General features: G+C 48.6%; 1 protein-coding gene and 1 long non-coding RNA gene across 6 annotated transcripts; both read left to right on the plus strand.

Moving 5' to 3' along the window:
- Positions 1–2,036: 2,036 nt before the first annotated feature.
- Positions 2,037–13,160, plus strand: LOC125184928 (uncharacterized). Of its 4 annotated transcripts, XR_010834962.1 has the most exons (4): positions 2,037–2,454; positions 6,178–8,047; positions 8,507–8,620; positions 10,300–13,160. It is a non-coding gene; the product is annotated as an uncharacterized lncRNA (long non-coding RNA). The 4 variants fall into 4 exon arrangements; XR_007169575.2 differs by having other exon boundaries at positions 6,178–8,830; XR_007169576.2 differs by having other exon boundaries at positions 6,178–8,620.
- A 4,004-nt stretch (positions 13,161–17,164) lies between these two features.
- On the plus strand, positions 17,165–22,589 carry BOD1 (biorientation of chromosomes in cell division 1). 2 transcript variants are annotated; one of them, XM_048080451.2, is made up of 4 exons: positions 17,165–17,424; positions 18,360–18,484; positions 20,325–20,525; positions 21,728–22,589. In XM_048080451.2, exons 1-3 carry the CDS (start codon positions 17,191–17,193, stop codon positions 20,521–20,523), a joined length of 558 nt encoding a protein of 185 aa, XP_047936408.2. In that variant the 5' UTR covers positions 17,165–17,190; the 3' UTR covers positions 20,524–20,525; positions 21,728–22,589. The 2 variants fall into 2 exon arrangements, with proteins under 2 accessions (XP_047936408.2, XP_066861678.1); XM_067005577.1 differs by having other exon boundaries at positions 17,167–17,424; positions 21,812–22,589.
- The last annotated feature ends 498 nt before the right edge of the window (positions 22,590–23,087 follow it).

Below are 23,087 nucleotides of genomic sequence, written 5' to 3' on the forward strand. Positions count from 1 at the left end.
AAAATATGTGTGTTTCCTCAATCCAAACCAACAGGACCAGCTTTTAGATGTTGAGTCCCATCTGCCACCCTAGGAACCCGCAGCCACCACTGTCGGGACAATTTGTAGGCTGGGAGGGAGCTCAGGATCTGTTCCATTAACAAAAGTGAGAAGACATCCGCTGACATCTCATTTTAGAGGGCAACAAGACAAACTCCATTCAAATACAATCTAGGATGCCAGGGAAGAAGCTGAAAAGCCGTTATGTAGCCTGGCAGCAAAGGAAACAGAGTTTAAAAAAATAAAATAAATTTTTAAAAAAGCCATGTTAAAGCATATGCAGCCACGGTGAGGACACCTGAAGTTTGCCCATATGGCTGCTCCACCGGGATGAGCCTGCCTGCTGTGGGCGTGCAAATCAAAGTGCTTGCATCTCATTACCGAGCCTGGGAGACGTCCGTCAGGGCTGGGACGAGGGGCTGAGATTCCCCCAGCGCTGTAACGGGGTGACAGTTTGGCAGCCTCAGCAGTCAGGCTGGCCTTTATCCTTCACAGATGTTGCCGTGCTAAGGACGAGAAGGTTTATTTTGCAGGATGACGGTGCCTTGGCCTATGGCACACGGCCAAACATCCCAAGGTCAGCTCTTCGTATATTGTATGGTTTCTTTGGCATTCTTCCCAAGCAGCTATAGCATTCTTGGGTGCAGCACTAGCGAGGTGGGGAGCATCCCTGTGAGGGGAATCCCCCAGGTCAGTGGTACCCAGGTTCTGTAGAGCTCAGATGTCTGCTGTGCATCAGGTGCTTTAGATGCAATGAAAGCGATAATGTCATGTTAATATCCTCACTGCTCCTCTTCTTGTGCTACCACCATTCATCTCCAGTGATCCCAGTACAGGTGCCACTAGGCTGGGGTGTGTACACTGAAGTCCACCTGAGGAAACCTTGGAAATGAATATTTGCAAATCACTAAAGAAATTCTTCTCTCCGTACGTGCTACAAAGCCATAACAGCATTTCCTTAATAAGGGCCAAATCTTGTCTGACTTGTAGCTGTGTCAATAAGGAGTAGTTGCCATGAAGTTGAGCTGCTAACAGTACTGATTTTCAGGACAACTGTCAGCTCGCTATTTGAAAACTTTCTATGTATTTAGTATTAACAGCTCTCATAATTTCCAGTGGTCCAAATGAAATCAGAATCTGGCTTGATTTTATTGCAGAGAACAGAAGATCAAAAAGAGCCTGGCACATCTCTGCCTTCATGGAAAAGCTCTGACTATGAGGCTTCCTATTTCTATTTCTAGGGTAATTTTGAGAGAATACTGCTCCAAGTGACAGCTTTCCATTTACCTTGCACTTTTGATCAAGCACACCCGGAGAAGCCAGCGTTCCCTGCCCAGTACACCTGGAGTGCTGAATGCTGCAATACACAGCCCTCTGCTTGCTCATGCCGAACACTGCGTGAAGCAGCGCTCCCCTGTATTTGTTACTTCCCATTTTGCACTAACCCTCGATAAAATCAGCTCCTGGTCTCGTGCATGCTCTCAGACCCCAATTTCTATCTCAGTCTGCGATGACCTGATACACTGACCACTAAGAAGGCACACACAGGAATCCTAACCTCCTAAGACATGCTGAATTCATTGGGTATTAGCAAAAGAAACTGTAAATACCGCAGAGAGTAGTAAAGCAAACAGCACCTTGTTGCTCCAGAGGGACAAGCATTAGCGAAAAATAGTTTAAAATGTAATGCAATGTACCTTTGAACCGGAACATCCTCACTTTCAAATCCCCCCCACTGTCAAGCTTTACTGGGGATTGATAGTTGAGCGTGCCAAGACAGATCGAGCGCTGTTCTGCATCCCACCTTACAGCCACGCTGCTTTGCACCACAAAGCAAGCAGAGGAGCAAAATAAGAGACAACCAGGATGCAGAGCTGCAGCGCGAGGAAAACCCCCGTAGGAAAGAGTGATCACAAGAGGCAGAGGCAAGGAAGAAAGGAAAGGCTGGAAGAGCTGAGGCTGGAACAGAGCTGGAGAGAAACAGGAAGGGAAGGTTTCACGCGATGGATTGGGCTGTAGGAGCCAAAAGCATTCACGGCAGAGGCTTGGGGCAGGGGGAGGGCACTCAAGGACACTCCAGCAGAACTTGCAGGCACTCGGAGCTCGCGCTGAACTTTCTGTTCCCGGCTGCCTGTTTTGGAGCGTGCTCAGGGGATGCCTCCCCTTGGGAGCTCGCCTGCTGGAAGGAGGACACGCCGCCGCAGCTCCGCGGGGCTGATGGCGTGGTGACGGCGGCGCATAGGCATGCTGTGATGCATCAGCTTTATACAGCGCCGGAACGTCATGCTGGGGTACAGGGATGGCATCTGCAGGTTTTACAGCTCCGGGGACCCTTCGTGGCCCACAACGGTAGCCGCTCGGCGCGTGTGGAATTCAGCTGGTTCCCTTCAGGGAGGACTGGAGCAGCTTCCTCAGGTCTGTTCCATGCGTTGCTCAATCCTACCCCCCTCTTCAAGCCCCCTTCAGCTGGGATTTGAGTCTGCTCTGCACACAACAGATCTCAGCCAGAAAGGAAGCCTCGCATGGTTTGCCCAAAACTGTTAAGGGAGCCCAGAGGTCATTACAAAACTTAGCAAATATTAACAAACCGTCTTGTTAAGACAGCTCGTAGAAGCTTGTCAGGCCCGGAAAGTTTTGTATTCTCCAAGACACAAGACGAAGTGCCGTATTTGGTAAGCCAACCCTGGGATGGGGCAGGGGCTCCTGGCAAACTGTAGCTGCATCGTGCACCGATCACCGCAGCCTGAAGGGAGCAGGGGGTGATGAGGGGCTCGCCGGCTGCTTGCAGCACTCGGTTCCTGCGTCACCCCATGTGCCAGAGGCAGTGTCTCGAGCACAGGGTGACAAAGCAGGGGAGAGGGGCTTGTGCTGAGCTGCAAGGGGCAGCACCAGCTGTGCCAAGTGCATGCGTGGTGCAGGAACACCAGCAGGTCCATCCTGTGCAGCATGTGGTCACGATGCTTTCTCATGGAGTGGGATATCGGTGTGTATACCACTGTCTGAATATTCGGTCCATAGATATAAGATTTGTTTTTGCTCTGTGGATGGGATGGATTGGGCTGAAGGAGAGAGGAGGTGGCGCAGGTGGAAGCAGAACAAGCCCAGGTTACCCTGTACTCCTGTAAACCTCCCAGAGCCACTGAATCAGGGCAGCAATTTGGGACAGCCTCAGAAATTCACACCAGAGGCCTGTAAGATCCAGCCACGCACTATCAGAAATGCAAGCGGCTTGCCTCCCATCAAACCCAGCTCATCGGATCTGGTACCATTTTAACCCCAGCAGCCCCTAGCACCCAGCGGCTGGCCAGGCAGCCAGGTGCTTGCCCCCTCTGCCACAGCAGCACAGGGCAAGCTCTCATTTTGCCACCCCACTGTAGCCCCCCAAGGCTTCTGCCTTTTGCCTCGTGCTTCCAAACGCCGCGTGAAGCCCTGGGGTAAATCCAGCCTCAGCACTTCGTTGCAACTCCTTTCCTGTGTGCCAAAGGCCAGCCCTCCCCGCAGGAGTTCCTTGCTGTAGCACTCGCTGTTCTCACGTCCCAGGAAGGAGCTAAAAGCTGGCAGGTCATTGCCTGGGAAAGGGCACGGGGCACCTGCTCCAGCACACAGGAGGAGCCAGCAGCGAGGATGGGGAGGAGGAAGCTGACACTTCTGCACTGCTCGCCACCCTGTTCGAGGCAAACTGGCAGCACCTTCACCCACGTGGAGGACAGACACGGACGTTAGGTCTCAAAGCACAGGGGCTGTTTGCAGTGTAAATGGCAGTGTGTGAGCTGCTCCATCCTGCAGGATACACAAAGTCGCTGCTCCCACACAGTTACAAACCATAAATGCTACAGGAAGGGCTCTGCCTCTTCTGCCCCGTGCCACGTACAATCCCACAGCAAATCTTGCTCCTTCATCTCATAAAACTTTGCTAAAATGATCAATCTGCCTTTAGTAAATGCCATTGGGAAGTTGCAGCCTGAGGAGGATTTTGAGAGCACCACACTCAGATAAGCAACCTGCACTGAACCCAAACTAGAGCACCTCACGGGCACACTCACAGCAATTATTATATAAGAAGTCGTTAAATATGAGATGAAGTTCCTGTATCTTTTGTGATCCACTGACAAAATACAAGGCAAGGCAAGGAAACAGAGGAGCTTTCTAATTGTCTGTATTCCCCGTTCCCAATCCCTCCGTTAACTCCTCTATGCAAGGAATGCGGGGTTGGACACCAGCACCCGGGGACAAGCCAGCACTCCTTCCCCTGCTCCCTGCTCGCTGGAACCCCTTGGAAGGCTCCTACTGAAATCTGTTCCTGCAGTGAGGCAAATACTGTGGCTCAGGAAGGCAAAGCTGCACAGACTGCTTTGTTTTTGTAGGGTTGCTAGGAAGCACTGGTTAGCATTACTGATTTTTTTTTTTAAGGTCTCTAAACTACATATCAAAACAAGTTATTCCACATGCACCAGAAGCAATGAAGCCTGGCTTCCTCCAGCTTTGGTCCTGTGTCCGTAAACATATTTTTATTTTTTTTCCCCAGAGCAATGTCCTCTCCATCTCCCAAAAGCCAGGATCTCCTCTGCCTGGCAGCACAAGAGGGAGCAGAAGCTATAGCTGGGGCACAACTATAAACTGGTTTATTTGCTGGCCGGGAGCTACAAACAGTGGCTGGTTGCTAAATTCTGCCTGTCTTGCTCTCGCTGGGGGACTAATTTTGGACTTTCTCTGCTATCCAGTCATCAGTTTTCATAAAATTTGTAGAAACTTCATTCTCTTTGTGATTTGATGAGCCTAGCTGAAAGCCGGCCATGAGATTTTTCGGAGGGGAAAAGGGAGCGGTGGATGGGCAGACAGGCAGGCTGCACAGTCTGGAAATCAGGCTGAAAGTGCACTCAGTAAGGAACTACCTCAATTTTGCAATAAATAAAGAAAAAGAAAAAGAAAAAAAACACACTTCTTGTTAAGTCCCAGATACTCGGTCACCTTTGTAGCTGTGTGTGATGATGGTTCTTCTGACACATTTAACGAACACACCTAGGAGCTGGCAAGCATGACTGGCAGAACACTGCTGCAACGAACATTCACATCAGGGTGTTGCAATTTAAATGACACAGACACCATTCAAATGCCAAGGTCCAGAGTGCAAAAGCAAACAGAGCAGCTCTGAGAAACCCAAGCCGTGCAGCCGGCCACCCGCTAGTGGCAGCGTTGCACCTCCTCCACAGGGCAGGAGAGCGAGTGCCTTGCCTTTCTCGAGTTTTCCCTTTAAAAGGACCTTTTGGGGAGATTTTCTCCTGGTTGCTAACGGGCGTTCAGCAGCGCTAGCAACACAGGGAGCGTGGGCGTGGAGCACCTGGAGAGGCGCTGGGAGGTACGCGAGCGCTCGCAGCACGTGCGTGCCAACAAGTGATTCTGGGCAAGGGGCGGCACACGTGGATGCGCCGTGCGTGGCAGCGCCATGGGCACAGGCATCGAGCCTGGTGCACCTATCTTCTCCCCCAGTCACCTTTAAGAGCATGTGGCTGAAGGTGGAACCAAGCGTCCTGAAGGAAGCAGGCCCATATGAACACACATCTCGGCCACAGCACGGCTGAGGCTGGAGGGAACCCCTGGAGGCCACCTGGTGCAGTCCCGTGGCTCAAGCAGGAGTATCTAGAGCCAGCTGCCCAGGACAATATCCAAATTGCTCTTGAACATCTCCAAGGATGGAGACTCCAAAACCTCTCTGGACAACCTGTGCCAGTGCTCCATCACCCTCATGGTGAAAAAGCATTTTCTTATGTTCAGACCTCCCGCATTTTGCTTGTGCCCATCGGCTCCTGCCCTGTCACTGGGCACCGCCGAGAAGAGCCGGGCTCCATCCTCCCTGCAGCCTCACGTCAGGTATTTGTACACATGGATGAGATTCCCCCGAGCCTTCTCTCCAGGCTGAACAGTCCCAACTCTCAGCCTGTCCTCACCTGAGAGATGCTCCAGCCCCTTAAGTACGTTAGTGGCCCTGCACTGGACTCTGCAGCGTCTCCACCTCCCTCTCTTGCCCTGGGGAGCCCAGAAGTGGACGCAGCACTGCAGACCTGCCCGCAGGCATAAATCCAGATTATCTAAGGCACTGTCAAGGGTATTTGGTTATGTGGATACTTTCTTCCTAAACAGGGAGACTTCCTTCTCATCGCCTTCCTGCTCTGATGGGACTCCAGGATGAACAACGTCTGAGAATGAAGCATTTGGAGATGGGAAAAAGGTACCAGGACTATGTACCAGCAGGATCAGACCATGCACGGGCCTACAGAGCGTGACTACGCACCATCCCTGGGCTCTCAAGACAGGGCTGAGGCAAGCAAGGACACAGCAGCAGCTATAGATCAATACCTCAAAGATGTCCTTAAACACTATTTATCGCCAACAAACAGAAGGGTTTCATCTCGTGTGAACTGCTCACTCCCCAAAGTCCCACCACATTCAGCAAGACTATTTGTATTGAAAAAGGCTTTTTATTGAGACTTTTCTCTCAAATAATTGATAAGTTCTTGCTGCCTCCCCTCTTTGATCGGCCTCAGCCCCAGTTGTGCCCAAGGTCTGGTCTCGTTCCAGCCCATCTCATTATCTGAAGCACCAGAAGCAGGTGGTGTTTACAGGACTTGCTAGAAGAAACTGGATTTCTGTGCAAAGAATACAAATCTGAAGGCCACGGTGGGAAGCAAAATTTATCCAGAACAAACACTGCTCAGCCCTATTTGTTTATGGATCTCTTTGCTATCTTAGTCCTACTCCACAGCTTTTTCCTTCTTCTTTCCCATCCCTTCTCTCCTTCCTCCTTATCTTTTCCTCCCTAAAGGACAGTGTCAGCATCCATCAAAGTCAGAGGAGACTCCCACAGACTTCAGTGGTCTCTGAAACATTTCAGACCCTCTGACCTCTCTCCCCCCAGAGAGAGGGGACACAAATAATCTCAGTTTGGTGTGTCCAAGTATGGGGAGAGCAGTAAACGGGTGAACAAAATGAAGGCCAGGAGAGAGATGTTATCTAGGCCCGTCTCTCTGATGCATTTCAGACTTTTTTTCCCAGGCAGGGCTAAAAAGATGAGGACTGTGCATGATGGATTCAGGGAGGTTTCAGAAGACCATAGAAGAGACACATCTGAAGCCTGAGCTTGTTCTTTTTAATCCATTTGATGGAGAGGAGAGAGTACTCTGGCTGTAATTTCTGTTGTAACATCAACTTCAAAAAAGAGAAGACAGACAAAGGGACAGTTTGGGACACTTCACCAGCATCACTTGGAATCCTAAGCCCCACCACGACACCTCTAGTCCTTTGTCACACTGCCCAGAAGATGCAATTCCCAGCCTAGACCAGTCCCCCAGAAGCTTTGTCACTTTACCAGCTTTAGCTAATTTCTACAAACACTAGGAATGTGAAGTTCAGCCTTAACAGCTGCTTTGCATGCTTTCTCCTTCTCTGCCTTATTTTCTTTTAACCCCTTTTGCTCATTTACTCCACCAGAGTATAACTTCTGCTGTGCACTCCCCTCCACATCCCCTTCCACTCCTGATGGGGGAGCTAAGGCTGGGACATATTCCTGGGAAAAGGCTGCGTCCCACCAAACTACACGGATCCCGGAGAACCTGTAAATGCCTGAGGACAGCAGAGCTCACAGGACACATCCAGGTATGCGTGTTGCGGTACCACATCTCCGCAACAGCACTCGCCTCGCTTGCTGTGAGCCTTCTGGGCCAGCACAGGGGCTTTGGTCCTCAGCAGCCCCTTTAGAGGAAGGTCCCAGCTTCAGCAGCTCCCCCAGCTCCTAAATGCTCGCTGGAGGAGACCAGCACACCCCCAGCCTCACCAAGCACAGCAAAGAATCAGAAGAAGGGCCCTGAAAGAACAAAGACGTGCCCTGAACCCAGTCGTGCTCTGCAGTCGCTGCTAGGGTTTGCCAATCCTTCAGCTCCGCCACGCTCAGCTCGGAATGAGGCTCCATGCTAGGCGCTGTGGGACGCTGCAATGGAACAAAATGGACCACAAGGTTGTTGGACTTATTTTTCTCCCCTTACATTAACTAATTAGCTTTCTTCCTCATTAAAGTCCCTTCAAGCATATCAATTACCCGGCTCTGATGGCAGGGCTGGTACAATAGCCCTCGGTGCAACCAGATGAGTTGGAATTCGGCACAGCCGACCAACAGGGCGGGGATTGGGTTACCCGAGTGTCAGCTAAAGGGCATTTTTCTCCTGACCTCCCTTTTCCAACTGGAGCTGAATGGTGGTTAGGAGAGGGGAGAGGAAATGCCAGGGAAATAGCACGAGCATCTTCCTAGGAGCTGCAAGGGGAAACCAACACTGCGACAAAAGGCGAGAGAAATATTTAAATGTCAATCTAAAATTAGGACAGCACAAAACTTGGTCTCGCTTTTCTTTTGTTCCTATCTAATGGGAGTGGCATTGCAATTTCTGCATTGGTTAGAAGAGCTCTCGCTTCCCTCTAGGACAGAGGAGGGGATGATGAAGATGGGGATCCAGCCCAGCAGACCCCTCTGTTTCGGAAGCAGGCGTTCAGCTTGCCCTCGTGGCCCAGCGCTCAGCCCAGAAGCTTGCCGTAGGTGAATAGGGGCCAGCCCCATTTTTTCCAAGCTGCTTTGCCCATCGTTCGTTACACTAATATCATATCTGGGGATTGTTTCTATGGCCTCTACTAACCCGGCTGCCTGCGTTGTCTCGTACCTGAGCTGCACATTGCCCATCTGCCAGGGACTGCTACAACGACGCTCACCTCCGGTGCAAATTATTTCTTGAGCACTAACAAAAAAAAGGTAACAGCACTGACATTGTATCTGTTAATCTTAAACCACTGCATTCAGTCGGTTACATGGATGAAGATGCATTGCTCGGTGCAGCTGAATACTTAAAAGCACTGAGACAATAAGGATGCATTAAACTTTTATCTCCAGCGCTACAGCTACAATAAGCAATCAAAGAAATTGCCGCTCTCCCAGGGCTCTGGATTGCCTAAGGGAAACTAACTTTTGTCTCTGTGTGTGTGTGTGGAGAAGGATGGATAAAAGGATCTCAAATACCAGCTGCAGTGCATTTGGCTACTCCGTGTTAGACAAATGATGGGCACTGAGCACTGCACAAAGCTCAGAAGAAGGCAATTTTAAGGCAGTTATACATAGGGAGGAAGATACGAGATATTTTTCTCTCCAAGGGTTTCGTGATCTTGCCCAGCTTTTTTCTCCTTCCAAATTTAAAATCTGTAGAAGATAATTACCAACCTGATTTTCCTTTCGTGGCCATGTTATGAAAATAAGCCTTTACAAAAGTTTTTCTTTCCCTTGGTACACCATTCGGGGCCATACACCACTGCAGGACAGGTGTAACTCACCTTTCCTTGAGTGGCAGCTACAGCAGAACTATCAAACCATGCTGTAATTTCTAAAACTAAAACAAGTTTAGAAGTTCTCAAGAACCTTACACATGTTCCTTTTCAATGTATTCTCTGGCCATTTAATGATGTAGAGATTTCATTTCTCACGAAATATCCACAAACTGGCCATTTTCCTCATGAAATATATATGGTTTATGAAATTCCTTATGCTATTGAGAAAATAAACCACTTTAATCTGAAATGTTCAGATTAGAAAGAAAGCTTTATTTTCCTTTTTTTTTTGACTCAGAACCAGGGTGGTTTCTGCAAAGGAGGTGCCTGGCATGTCCCAGCCTTTTAATGTGAAGGGAAACAGTGTTGAGAAAAAATAAAATAAAATAAAAAAGCTGATAGAGATAATTCCAAAACAAACCTTTGCTTTTCAAATGTTGGCTTCTTGTTGATTTTCCCACATTCCCTCAATAGGCAAAATTATGTGGTAAGAAATCAAAGTATTTAAATAACTTTCTGTTTTCATTCCACTTTGTTTCTTGGGTTCACGTTTCCCAGTGTATGTTTTCTCCGTACTGCAGATAAAACTGTGTGAGTTTCGGCGAGGTACTTGCTACAAAGACTACGGCACCATTTTCTCAATTTGATTAATATAGCTCTACGAAAAAAAACCTCCCCATCACACCATGTGCACAATTGTCTCACTTACAATAGCGCCTTTCATCAAAGAGTCTGAAAGAGCTTTACTGAGTAGTGTTATGTGTACTTTACAGTGAATTAAAAATAACCTTCTTAAGTAACCTTCTTTTAGAGGTCCTTGATGTGAAACAACTTCGTTTTTTAAAAAATAGCCAGCGTGAAGCTGTTTTATTAATTATTTTTTATTTTTACTTTTTATTTCAGACTTCAAAAGCACGAAGTTACTGCAAGCACTGACACGGAGCTTGGGGGCTTTGGAAAATATTAAAATTAGCCCCAAAGCATGTCACCTGGGCAGCCAGCTACTGGTGTGCCTCAAAAGCAAACGTGCTGGAAAGCACGTCACCTGGCCATGCTCTCCAGACACCGTGTTCAGGGCAGCGTAACCAACCAGCCTGCACGTCAGCAGAGTTCCTCATACAAGGAATGAGTGTTTGGGCAGCCAGAAGGTCCACGGAGCAGAAGGATTTTAGCTCAGAGTGTTAAACATCCCTAATTCTGCTGGTATCTCCCTCACTTTGGGATTTCTGTAGCAACCTGGGCTTTTCTGCACACCTTTTTTATTTTATTTTGTATTTTTTTGCATTCTTTCACTGTTTCCCAGTTCCAGGAGGATATCAAACTAATGTCCTCTCACCTCATCCCCAAAACGTCAAGGGGATGTTTTAAAATCAGAGGCAGAAAGACATTTCCCTTTGCAAATGAACCAGCCGTGTGAAAAAGGAGTGCCTCTCCTTCTCATAACGCGGAGGGATGAGGAGGACAGGACACACAGGCCTACAGCGAAAGCCTCAGGAAGGAGATTTCATGAATAAATGTGTTTTTGTTCCTTGAGAATAAGCAGCATCTTCCTGAGACCCATCATTTTGATTCACTGTTTCACGTGTAAATAATTTACTAGGCTAAAAGGTCAAGAGCTGCAGGTCCTTGGAGAAGGAAAGAAAACTGCAAGCTGTAAATAAGGGACAAGGAACTTACTTGGAGCATAAAACATGTGTTAGTAGTCCGCGCAAAGATATACACGTGCACGTAGAAATAGGCTAAAGCAAAGCACAGAGGTAAAGATAACCTCTACTCCATGTTTGCTCCCCCTTGAACTTGACTTGAGAGCAAAAAGTACAGCAAATACAATCATTTGGGATAGAAATTACACTTTTAAATTAGATTCACAGTGCCCAGATGTACTGCTGATGGATGCATGAAACAGAGGGGCAAAAGAAATTAATTTTCAGCCTACTTGTTTGCATCCTTTCATCCTCTAACGTCAGGGTAATTGCTGCTAGACTCCTGGATGTGACAGCCCAGTCTTTACCTCCCTCCAGAAGGTAAGGGAACAGCTGGTTCCCTTTCTGACACCAGCACATTTCCAATCAGCTGTCAGACAGCATTAGGTCCCTAAATGCTACAGCATGTCACACTTTCCCCCCACTGAGCAGCTCTAAATATGGGGTTTCATTCCCCAGGCTGAGGTAGGGTAGGGCAAGGAGAAGAAAAGGGTCAAAGCCTGTGCAGGTTCAAAGCTGCAGAGTTGCAGGGAAGAATTTCTAGAAAGGTGATGCAGTAAAAATAAGCAATGGACCACTGACTATCCTGGCACGTTATCCTGACAAAGCTATTAGAAGGGAAAGATCGGAAATAAGCAGCAGTCTGTGCCATGCACACCATTTCTCACGGTGTTTTTTATAGCAGTACTGCCCTCACTAGTAAAATTGGTGGTATGGAAAGTGAGACACTGCTCAGGCGAGCGTATGGACTCCGGGAAAGGTGAACATTGCACTTTGAGAAACGCGATTGTGTCCAGCAGCGTGCACAGAGAGCCAAGGTCTCTCAGATTTATTCCCATCTCTGGTGCTGCATTCCAGAGCAATCACAAGCAATTTGTTTTTACCACCAAAAAGCCTCTGTTTCCCTGCATAGCGGGGCAGTTACTGAATTCATCAACTTAATCTCTGTTTTTTTTATAAACACTCACAAAACATGTGAAAACCTCAAATGAAAGCCGATTACTCCACTGTATTCTGTTGCACAGATGCGCTCCGAGGTTTCAGTTGACAATCTAGTGTGGAAAATTACCCACTTCTGCATATATGGCAATAATATTTATATTATTTTTCCCACATGCTTTTAGTCTTTCATAATAATGGAAACAATGATTTAAGAATGAACAACAGCGACTTTTCTGTTTGAGGACACAGCATGCACAACTCTGAAAAGTTCTGCAGCAGCTCGGCCTTACAAATGTGTTTTCCTTAGGTACTAAAAGGTACAGTGCTCTGGAGTTCCTGATGGTTTCGGTCACGGTGGGAGAAAGGGAGAAAAGAAGGAGAAAAGAAGGAGAAAGGACCACCATTCTGGATGGAAATGGACATATTATACACAAACTCTGGCTAAAGTCTCTATGTACCTGCCGTTATAACACCCCGATACTCCTGCAGGTACATTATGCATGCATACAAGCAGACATATACGTATTTACATATAAAAATAAACCCATATATGAATTGCAATGTCATGCATCACACCAGCAATATTTATAAGGCAACAGAGCCCAACCTTGCAAGCAATACCTTAACACTGAACCTCAGGAGTAAACCTACTGTATCTGGAATCACTGCCACGAGCAAAGCTGGCTGTGAGCTTAGGCCGTACCCGTATTTGTGGGGCTGGGGGCTTAGTCTGAGTCGCGGCTGATGCAGAAAGTGTGTCACACGCAGAGCATATGTTCTGGGGATAATATGTTGCCCAACATGAGTGGCAAATGTGCAGGGAATACACATTTTCTTCCGGGGCTTTGGCTGGCAAGCTGAGCGCGTGGTGTGCATTCTTCAGGAGAGAATTATGGGCTGGTGAACATTCCTTTGACTTCTCAACTCTTTCAATAATTTGCCACCTGTGCAGCCAAGCTGTTCGTTCTGTAAATCCGCAGGATCTAAAAACTCTGGCGCTTCCTGCGGCTGCCAAAGCAAGCTCGCTGCAGCACTGACCCCAGCCCATCCACCACGCGGCGAGTGCTGCGTTAACTGCTTCAAGGTCTGAGGCAAAGACCAAACAGCCAACCCGGAGCTTTGGACACTAAAAGGACCGCGCTGCCACACGTGCATTTTCTCTATCTCAGGCAAACCAGGCGGGCATTGCTTGCATTCTGCTAACAGGGAAGAGTAAATTTCGTCTCATTGACACTGCTGCCAGATTCACCTTTGTTCCTAGCCAGCTTGTGCTAAAACGTACTTTAAAGTTCTCGTGCACAGCCATATCAGGGCAATATCTAGGTTGCAAACACACCAGGGAAAACGCTCACCTGCTCAGAACAGCAAAGCAGATTTGGGTCTGTACTGCTGGAGGTCCCAGTGCAGGGAGGGAGGGAGGCAGCTTCCACAGCTCCTGCTCGGGAGCAGCTGGTTTTTGCATTGCACAGGGTAAGGCTGTCTCAGTACCAGCTCTGCCTCCAGCAGCACATCACAGGGACACATGGTCTTCTCCTCCTCCTGCGACCCCATGTCCAACCCAGAAAGCCCTTCCTACAGAGGAACTGAAGGTGGTGGTGGTGATGAAACCTGGCACTGATGCTGCTTTCCATGGCAGAAAATACACATCCGTCAGGTGCCCATTTTGCGAGCTAGGCTGGGACAACAAAAGTCAATGAGCAACTTCAGCCTGAAACGCTTTTTGATAGCATGGCAAGATTCCTAGGGGGCTTTTCCTACATGGAAATTAGAAAGGAAATATTTATTTATTTATAAAGTGGTTGGATTTACAGGGGAAGAATTCCATGCAGAGAAGGGACTGCCTGCATACCTGCTGAGCTCTGTCTGATCTCCCTTTGGGGTTAACACAGACTTTCTTTTGCTATCTCCTTATGCTATTCCCAAACCCAAAACACACAGGCAATGGGAAAATCATGCTCCCAGTTCAATGCTCCAGTTTTTCAAGAGAACCAGAACTGATGCTAAAACACTACAAGTTTTCAGTCGAAGCAGAGTTCAGTAATTTTGTCACTAGCAGCCCAGACATGTGTGAGGGAGCCCATGCGTGCGTACGAAGCTTCGCCCCCCGCCCCTGCAGTGGGGCTCTGCAGCTCCACATTTTTCTGATCATTGGTATGGCCAAAGCTGTTAGAAGCTAGACTCAGTAACTGGCTTTTAGTTTTGTGGCTGGAGGTTGTCAGAAGGAAGAGAAAAGTGCCAACTGTGTCTCCTCCATCCAGTCTGCATCACTTAACACTGACACAGGAGCTAGAAGACCTCAGAGAGGAAAGGGAGCCTTCCCCTTTGCCAGCCACACTGATTGCCCCCACCCCAAACCCTCATGGGCAGGGGCTTGTGCTTCAAATCATGCCGTAGGAAAAAGCTACACGCATCATCTAAGGAAGAAATGTTAGCAATCATGCAAAACCAGCAGTGCAGTATAAAACAGGGTTTACAACGTTCACCATGAACGTTCATGTCCATGACTTTTTGTAGGCAGCTGGAGCCGAGGGGAACTTTTTCCCCATGATATCAGAATTTCCAAGAAAACAGGAGCTGGTTTGCTGCTCCTGCGATAGCAGCAGGGGGTGGGTGGAGAGTGGGGGCTGTGAACAGAGGAAACCTGGAGGGAGGCAGTGGTGGCAACCACCGACAAAAAGAGCTGAGCTTCTGTGACAGAACGCGCGACTCTGGAAGGGTGGTACTTTACCAATTTAAACCACGATTAAGAATTTTTATCTCCCCTGGTCAAGCAAAGGAATGGGTTTCAGGGGGCTTGTAACACAGGAAAATACACTAAATATCATTGATTTGATTTTGATCAAATAGCTTTCTAAATATTTTTTTTTATAGGTATTTCTCCTGAAATAAACTTTCCTCCTCAGGCTTACAGCTTTGCTGTAAACACCCTACACACGTATTACATCACAAGAACTGGGTCTTCAAAACCAGCAGAAAACAGGTAAGATTTCGCCCTTCCCGAGCCTCCTACTAACCTAACTGTGCAAACCGCCTGGATCTTTCCTTGAGGGCAGGGATACAGAAGGGGAAGAGTTCACAGACAGCACAAATTTTGCACTAGGTTTGACGCACGGACAGGTCCAGAATTCTCCCCCTTGGGGGCCGGCCTGCTTTATGTCACACACTGGGGTTTAACAGGCTATGATGACGAGCAAAAATATCCCAACAGATGAGGTGAAATGCTGGGCTTTTCTTGTGCTACAGATCCCCAACCCCTTTCTAAAACACTGCTTGAGCTGGGTCACGCAGCCAGCCAACCTGTAAAAAACACGACGAATCCTCACTCGCCCTGCTACCTACCAGGTTTCCCCTTTCCGCACACCCCAAAAACCACCTGCCCGTGCCGTGCCGAGGAGTCATTTGTTAATTGGGAGGGATGTCGGCTTGCGGGAGCCCCCAGGGAATGAAGCCCGGGCTGGATTTCTCCCGGCCCGGCCCGGCCCTCCCCGCGGTGGGTGCGGGCAGGGAGAGGCGGCCTCGGGCTGCTGCCGCCCGCTCCCTGCTGGAGCCCGGCCCCGGCTGGGTGCGGAGGGGACGGCAGGGGACAGAGGAGGGGACGGGATGGGGCTGAGGAAAGGACGGGATGGGACAGAGGAGAGGACGGGCCTGGGCTGAGGAGGGGACGGGGTGCCCTCTGCCGGGGCAGCCGCCTCCAGCCGCGCCCGAGAAGCAACGCGTGGGACCGAGGAGCGGGCTGACAGCAGATCCTCGTCTCAAAAATCAATTAATTTAAAAAAAAAAAAAAAAAGCGATTTGCTGGTGGAAGAAGCCACAAGGCGACCCCCGAGCCTTCCCTTTGCTCCTTGCCTGTGCAGAGCGAAACTAAAGAGAAATGCAGGGGCCTCTTGTTGCACCACTGCGGGGCTTGAACGCGACAACCCACCTGTGGGGACCCCCCGGGCCGGGCACTACGGCCATGCAGCTAAAACCATCCCAGCCGGCCTTGCCTCCACGTGAAAGCCAGCACACCCGCGAGCTGCTCACAAGCGGCGGGGAGAAATGGCAGCGGGCAGCTGGCCAGCGGGACTGCTGGGTGGGCCGAGGGGGCTTATACCCATCTTGGAGAGAGTTGACCAGGGACAGGGACGGGGCACCCGGGCGGAGGGACTGCTCTTCTGCTCTCGCAGAACAGTGCCCGTGCATCTTCACGAAATGCAGCATTTGCACGAGATGCTTTTGTCAGAGTAAAGCTCGGGCTCTGTAAACACTACCAGGTTTTTTCCCCTCTTCTCTCCTCAGAGGTGCCAGATGGAAAGGGACAGCTTATGCTGCTTGTCAGGGCTGCTGAATTTTAATCAGGCAGAGAAGGACAGCGCATGCAGAACGCTGCCATCTTGGTACGCAGTCAGCAGCGTACAGAGAGGCGAGGACGCACCTACAGGGTGTGTCTTTGCATTACTGCTCTCATGCAGGGTCTTCCTGCAGCTGGCACATCCTGCTGTGTTAAATCCTTCCCTACACCGTGACTGGGAAATTAAACTAATGTATGTAATTTGTACCCCAGAGCTCGCAGTCAGAGCAGTGTCTAAGAGTGTGTCTAAGGCCACACAACAGGAAAAGCACCTGTAACGCGGGTTGATTGGCTCTAAGAGGACTGGTTTGAGGACCACCCTTCCTTTTGTTAATGATGTAATGAACGAAATCCCAGGAAAATCGATTTGTTCTCAGATCACACCAGTGCCGTCCTCACCATCCCACTGAAAACCACTCCCAAGTCACAAAGCGGGGAACACCCCCGGGGGTCCCAGGGCATGACCAGGACGGGACGGCTACTCCCCACGTCTGCGTTCCGGGGGGGCACAGCACCGCCCGCCCCGTACCGCCCCGGGGCTGCGGCAGCCCCCCGAGGGCCTGGCAAGGCCCACCTCAGCCCCCCCCAGCGAACTACAACTCCCAAGCTGCACCGCGAAAGCCCCCTCCCCTCCCCTCCGCCGTCCCGCCGCGATGCACCCTGGGAGTCGTAGTTCTGCCGATCTTCACAGCTCCTCGCCGGCTATAAGGGCGCCTCAAGCGGAGGACTCGCTCCCCCGAGATGCAACGCGCCGGGGCTACGCGACGCGCGGCGCGCCGCCGGCGACGGCTTGGGGCGAGCGGGTGGCGGCCGCCGGCCATGTCGGAGAGCGGCAGCGGCGGCGGGGCCGCCCCGGGCGGGGCGGGCGGAGGGGCGGCGGGCGGCGGCGGGGCGGCCGGGGGCTCGGCCTCCGCATCGGGGCCCGGGGCCGCCGACCCGGCCTCGCTGCCGCCCGGGGACGCGCAGCTCATCGCCATCATCGTGGAGCAGCTCAAGAGCCGCGGCCTCTTCGACGGCTTCCGCAGGGACTGCCTGGCCGACGTGGACACCAAGGTGCGACCTGCCCGGCCCGGCCCGGCCCGGCCCCGGCCCTCTCCTCGGGCCGCTCTGGGCGCTGCGGGGCTCCCCGGGCCTTTTTCTCAGTCACAAGTTCCTAAGGCATCGGCTGCCCTGTCAGGGCGGCGTTTCGCCTGCCTAAACTTGTAAGGTTTCAGCACGAGGCCTGTGCTGGAAGCCGCAGTGGGAGCCTACGGCTGTTCCTGAAGCTGTCGGGGGTGCCAGGAGGGCTGCCCAGGGCAGCCACAGCACCACGGCCAGGGCAGAGGTACCCGGCCTTTGGTCTTGCTGTCCTGATGGGCACTGCACCTCTGTTACCGACACTTTAATTCATCACCCCGTATTCATACCAAATGTGAAGTTTAAGTGCTGCCATGCTCCTGGGTGGTGCCACTCCTTTTATGGTACCATAATCTCAGTGGCCGTATGTACTGTATAGTTTTTTTTTATTTCCAGTAAACGGGAATTAATCTAAATTTCCACCTACAAAACCCTTCAAATTTCTAGCTTTAATGTTAGTGTCACAGAAGCAAATAACTTTCTCTGGTGACAGAAGCACTCGCTAATTACTGAGTTTCCTAGGAATTCTCTGATAGACGGTTTCCAGACGAGAACAGCTCTGTATGAACAACTCCTGTCTGCACAGGCAGTTTGTATTTCACTAAGTAAAATTATGAACAGACAACAAGTTTTAAGCAAATCTCTCCTGCTATTTCAGTTATTGTAACAGTATGCTGACAGGCTGCTCTTTGCAATTACCAGTTGTGTTGTTAAGTAAAACAAGCTTGCCTTTGTTTAGAAAGTGAAGGGATGGGGAATACAGACAACAAAACAGTAGTGTACACAACAAAAGAAGTACTATGCAGGATTCTGGCAGGGTGTTGGGGATCTTTTAGCAGTTTAACTGGATTTTTTTTGTTGCTGTTGTTTAGCCAGCCTATCAAAATTTGAGGCAGAAGGTGGACAACTTTGTATCGACCCACCTGGACAAACAGGAATGGAATCCAACAATGAACAAAAACCAGTTACGAAATGGGCTCAGACAGAGTGTGATTCAGTAAGTAAGCACCGGTCTGCAAACCAATGGTAATGCTATTTGATAAGTAATGTATAACCATCTCACTACCTAAGTCAAATAAGAATTCGCAGCATTAAGTTTCTCACAGCGCCTTCTGTTGCGGTCTCTTGAGTTTCATTATAAGAGCGTATGCAGTCATACTCTCATGGAAAGGCTTATGTTACTGCTTTACCTGAAATTTGTAGTTTTCATGAATTGGGTAGCATGGTGAGGTACTCACATTTGCTAGCTAGCCAGGTTATTGCTGCAAATGCCCAATACTGCCCACTCAGTAAAACTGTACCTGAAATGCTGAGCTGAATAACCTTGGTCTTCCTTTTCTGAAAGGAGGAGAGCCGGTGTCACTTAAAGAAAAACTCTTTAAGATTCCAAAGCTTGTTTAAGTAGACTCCAGCCACTAGCAGGCAGTAATGAAACGGGGCTAGCCTGATTTCATGCAGCAGAGGATAGCTTCTTAACAGCTATTTAAGATGTACTTCCAGCACAGCAGGAAAGCCAGATTGAACTTCACTGCTTAGAGATCTAGGTTTAGCACCTCCTGCTGCTAACTCATCACAGCCCGAAGTATGAGCCCTAGCTTGTTTGACTGAAAGTCATTGATATAAACAGTGTTGCGGGGAGAGGGCAGTAGTGAACTTGAGAATGGCATTTATGCTTACAAGAAGAGTTATTAGAATGTCTTGCACGCAGAAGCAGCTGTATTTCGCTTGATGGAAACTGCAGATCATTAGTACCTAACACTAGTTTCAGTTTTTAATCTGTAATTACAGAAGAGGGTATCCACTGTAAGTACAGAATTTCCTACCTGTACTTGAAGTCCTTGAGACATGCCTATCACTTCACACATCCTCGTATTTCATGTTAGTCAGCCACAAGAGTGAAATGGCAACAGAAAAATGTTACATCAAAGAGCCCGTAGTTAGCAGAACATGCAGTGCTCACTTTAGGTAGGTTACTAGTCTAAAAAAAAATAAACAACATCAGGGAGTTTGAAGAGTCCCTGTCACTTCTGTGGGTGCAAGACTGAGCCCAGAAGGCTGTCAGGGCGTGTCTGTGGGTAGCTGTCCTTTGCTGGATGCAGGTATACACGTGCCGTTACTTGGAGGTGACGTGATGTGTGGTGACCCCGCACCCAGTCACTCACCAGCATCCGCAGCCTTGTTAGTCTTGTGGCTGCTTTTCTGAGCAGCAGGCACTGTCTGCATTTCCTGTCCCTCACAGACATGACTTAAGCCCGCTAGACTGCCTGTGCCCCACAATCCAAGAGTCTGACACAGCCCTCGAAGCAATAAGTCACTTCAGTTACTGGTGCTTGGTTCCAGAAACTTTGCCGTGTGCTACGTGTTCTTGTTTGCTTAATTAATACACAGCTGTCTAGACTAACAGTTATACGAAGTGAGTGACAGTAATGTTATTAGGGGGAAGGCCTCTTCTCCCTCGAGTCAGCCAAAAAAAAGACTGCTCTCACCTGCCTTCCTCAGAATAGCTTGTTTCCCTTGTTTGTGCCAAAATGTGTTTGTTTGCTTTCATGTTGACCTCATTTCCACATGAGCCCTATTAAAGTGGCTCCTGTCCAAGCTGTCACTTAAGTACCTGAGAGACCAGATGTCAGTTGTTAATTCTGTGGGGAGAAGTGAGAAGGGGTGAGGGGGGAAATAGGTGGTTGAAACAACTCCCTGTTAAGGATCTACTGAGTGGGCCGCAGTTCTCACCATGTTAATGCTAATTGCAGTTGACAGGAGGGCTCTGGAGAATTACTGGAGGAGAGTGGGGAGAAGTTTTTCAGAGGAACTGAATGACTCCTTTGTCTTTGTTCAAGGTCAGGAATGCTGGAAGCTGGAGTGGACAGAATTATTTCTCAGGTGGTGGATCCAAAACTAAACCACATCTTCAGGCCCCAGATAGAGAGGGCGATTCATGAATTTTTGGCTGCACAAAAGAAAGAGGAAAGTGTGCCAGCTCCTCCTCCGGAGCCCGAGAATAAGGATCCTCCTGCTCCATCTCAGGATGCCTCCTAAAGGTCTTGTATTTCTGCACTTACTACTTTTTCACGTACCTCATCTCTGTAGCTTGTATAACCTAAGATAGAGAAGGCACTGTATTCTTCCTGGCTGAACAGGGAGGACACTTTGATCATGAGCATGTTGTCTGTGTCAGACAGTCATCTGAGCTGCTTCCACTTAAGCGTCTGCTAAAAATATATTAGGACTGAAGACATAGGTATGATGTAAAACAGCTATCAAGGAACACTGTGGACTCTGCCAGTGCTGGTTTTGGATCAGGCCAAAAGGTCTTTTATTTCTGTAAAAGCATATCGAGCAGTGATCGACATGGAATTGGCTGGACAGCTTTCAGAACACTTCCAAATGGATTAAAAATATATCTTTTACTGAAATACATCTGAAAGTGGAGTGGTGACAAGTTATTCTGCCTTAGCACTGAAATTTTTAGATAGCTCTTCTTTAGAACTTACACTGGAGTGTTGATTTGCCAGTGACTGAAATATTCAGCGAGGTTGCCGGATCTGGGAGTGAATAACTTCATTTCCAATTGAGTTGTGTAAATAGAGCAACCTGTATCTTTCCAGCTGAAAGGACTGAGGGTGCCTTTGTTGCAGACAAGTTCGTTCTGGCTTTTGTGATTAAAATAACTAAAGGGGCCTCAGGGGGCTATAATTGCTGCTCTGTCTTAACACAGATGACTGTGCATCTCTGGTAAGGCCCTGTATCATAGCGTCGGTTTGAATATCGAGGCCTGCGTGCGCATTACCGAGGAACCACTATCTTGATGGGAAATTTCAATCTGCAGCTTTGCTGGTGAACCAACTTCTTTCGTGTAGTATGGTTTTTAGTTGTGAATTGTTCTAATTACCAGTGCTTTCTGGAAGAAAATAAATCAACCGCAGATTGGGGAAAAAGTTAAGACAGCAGTAAGTAACCTACAGTGGCTGCTGTTCTGCTTGGAATGATTACAGCAACTGGCATGGATTTTTAACTTTATGATAGAAATTAAAGTGCCTGTAGTATCATCCTGAGTTATTTAGTTACCTGCGACTTGCAGCCATAGTGCTTTGAAACATCTCTGTAGTCGTCTGGTTCAAGTAGTTAAAAGTCCATTATGACCTGCAGCTCAGTGCTACTGTTAACTGATTTTATACATTCTCTATTCAAATGCATTTACTCTTGAAGGTACCATCCTCTAAACTCTTTTTCTTTCTTGCAGTGAGTTCCTGATATTAAGCAGCTGCAGTTTCAAAACATACATCCTGTTAGATTGGCAATGGATTGCTTGTTCCATTTGTTACAGGATCTGCCAAAGACGATCCACATTTATCAGACCTGTCAGAAGGCACTGAAATTCAGATGGACCCGGAGTTCTGCGTGTGGAGGGACAGCCGAATTGCGAAGATATTTTTGCTGTTAACAGCAATACAGAGAGCAGCATGTATTCTTATTAATCATGCCTTCAGGCAGGGGGGAGGGATGAAAAGTGAAATTGGATCTTCTTTGGAAGGAATAGGGAAGTGGTTTGAGATACTAGACTTGGGAACAGAGAAAAATGATGTTTGGGGTAGTGGGGTAGCCTCTTGGAGGCCACATAAGAGTTGTAAGATTTTCTTTGATACAGGCCCAATGTGAAAAAGCATAACACACCTCTGCTGTGTAATGCAGTAGCAAGCAGTAGGTGCTAGGTCAGGGGTAACTCATTGCACTGTTTGCTGTAGGAAGACACATTTCCTGTTTAGAACTGGAAAGAACACTTCAGGATCAATTATCCCAATGATTTCTGTTTCATTGCAGGAGAATGTTTACAGTTAGCTATGACTATAGCTGATTTAATTCTTATCTCCCAGGTAACTCTGGGAAACAGGGCACCAGAGTAGGTGGTCAGTTTGAAACTTGTCTCTTTCAACTTGAAAGACTTTTCTTTCCCATGAAATTTCTCAGGTGCCTAGTGGAAACTGCCCTATGCTTTCAGCTTGAATGCATGCAGTGTCCTCTGGATGACAGTCAAATAGAGAATGTGATCAAGTATACTGCCAGCAAATGTCTATACCTTTTGCAATAAAAAACTTCAAAAAGAATCCCAGCTTTTGAGATTTTTTTCTTAAGGAAAAAGTGGATAAAAAAAATCCACAAGTCCTGATTGCTGGAACCCTAAGGAAGCGCAGCCCTACACGGTTCATAGATTAATCGAGCTCTGACAATACCGTGTTGATAGTAGATGTCATCATGAAGTAAAATGGATATTAGCATTATTCTCCTTATGAAATGTCAAGTATCCAGTAACTGAACTGACCTTACGTGGAGGCCCCATTAGTTACAAGGTGTGAGTCCTGAGTAAGTTCGGTCTGATAGTAGCGATGGTGAAGGCATGTTCAGCCTTGTGAAAACAAGGCACTTCCGGCAAGAGTCTAGACCTGTTCCATTTTTTTCCTTTCAGCCAGTAGTCCTCTAAGAAGCTAGCGACTGCCTATGTCACTGAGTAACACTTAATAATGTATGAATCTCTATGTTATGTAGGAAGGTGGTTGAGGTACATAGCTTAGTAAGTCCTAGAACAGGGAGGGAACTGGATGCTG

This window comes from Anser cygnoides, chromosome 14 (genome assembly GCF_040182565.1).
Source record: "Anser cygnoides isolate HZ-2024a breed goose chromosome 14, Taihu_goose_T2T_genome, whole genome shotgun sequence".
NCBI lineage: Eukaryota > Metazoa > Chordata > Aves > Anseriformes > Anatidae > Anser > Anser cygnoides.

What these genes read in the sequence shown, in the direction of transcription:
- BOD1 (XM_048080451.2), top strand. Translation starts at nt 17,191, where the DNA reads ATGTCGGAGAGCGGCAGCGGCGGCGGGGCCGCCCCGGGCGGGGCGGGC. An exon ending in TGGCCGACGTGGACACCAAG is followed by an intron (nt 17,425 to 18,359) that starts GTGCGACCTGCC and finishes GCTGTTGTTTAG; the next exon opens with CCAGCCTATCAAAATTTGAG. An exon ending in CTCAGACAGAGTGTGATTCA is followed by an intron (nt 18,485 to 20,324) that starts GTAAGTAAGCAC and finishes TCTTTGTTCAAG; the next exon opens with GTCAGGAATGCTGGAAGCTG.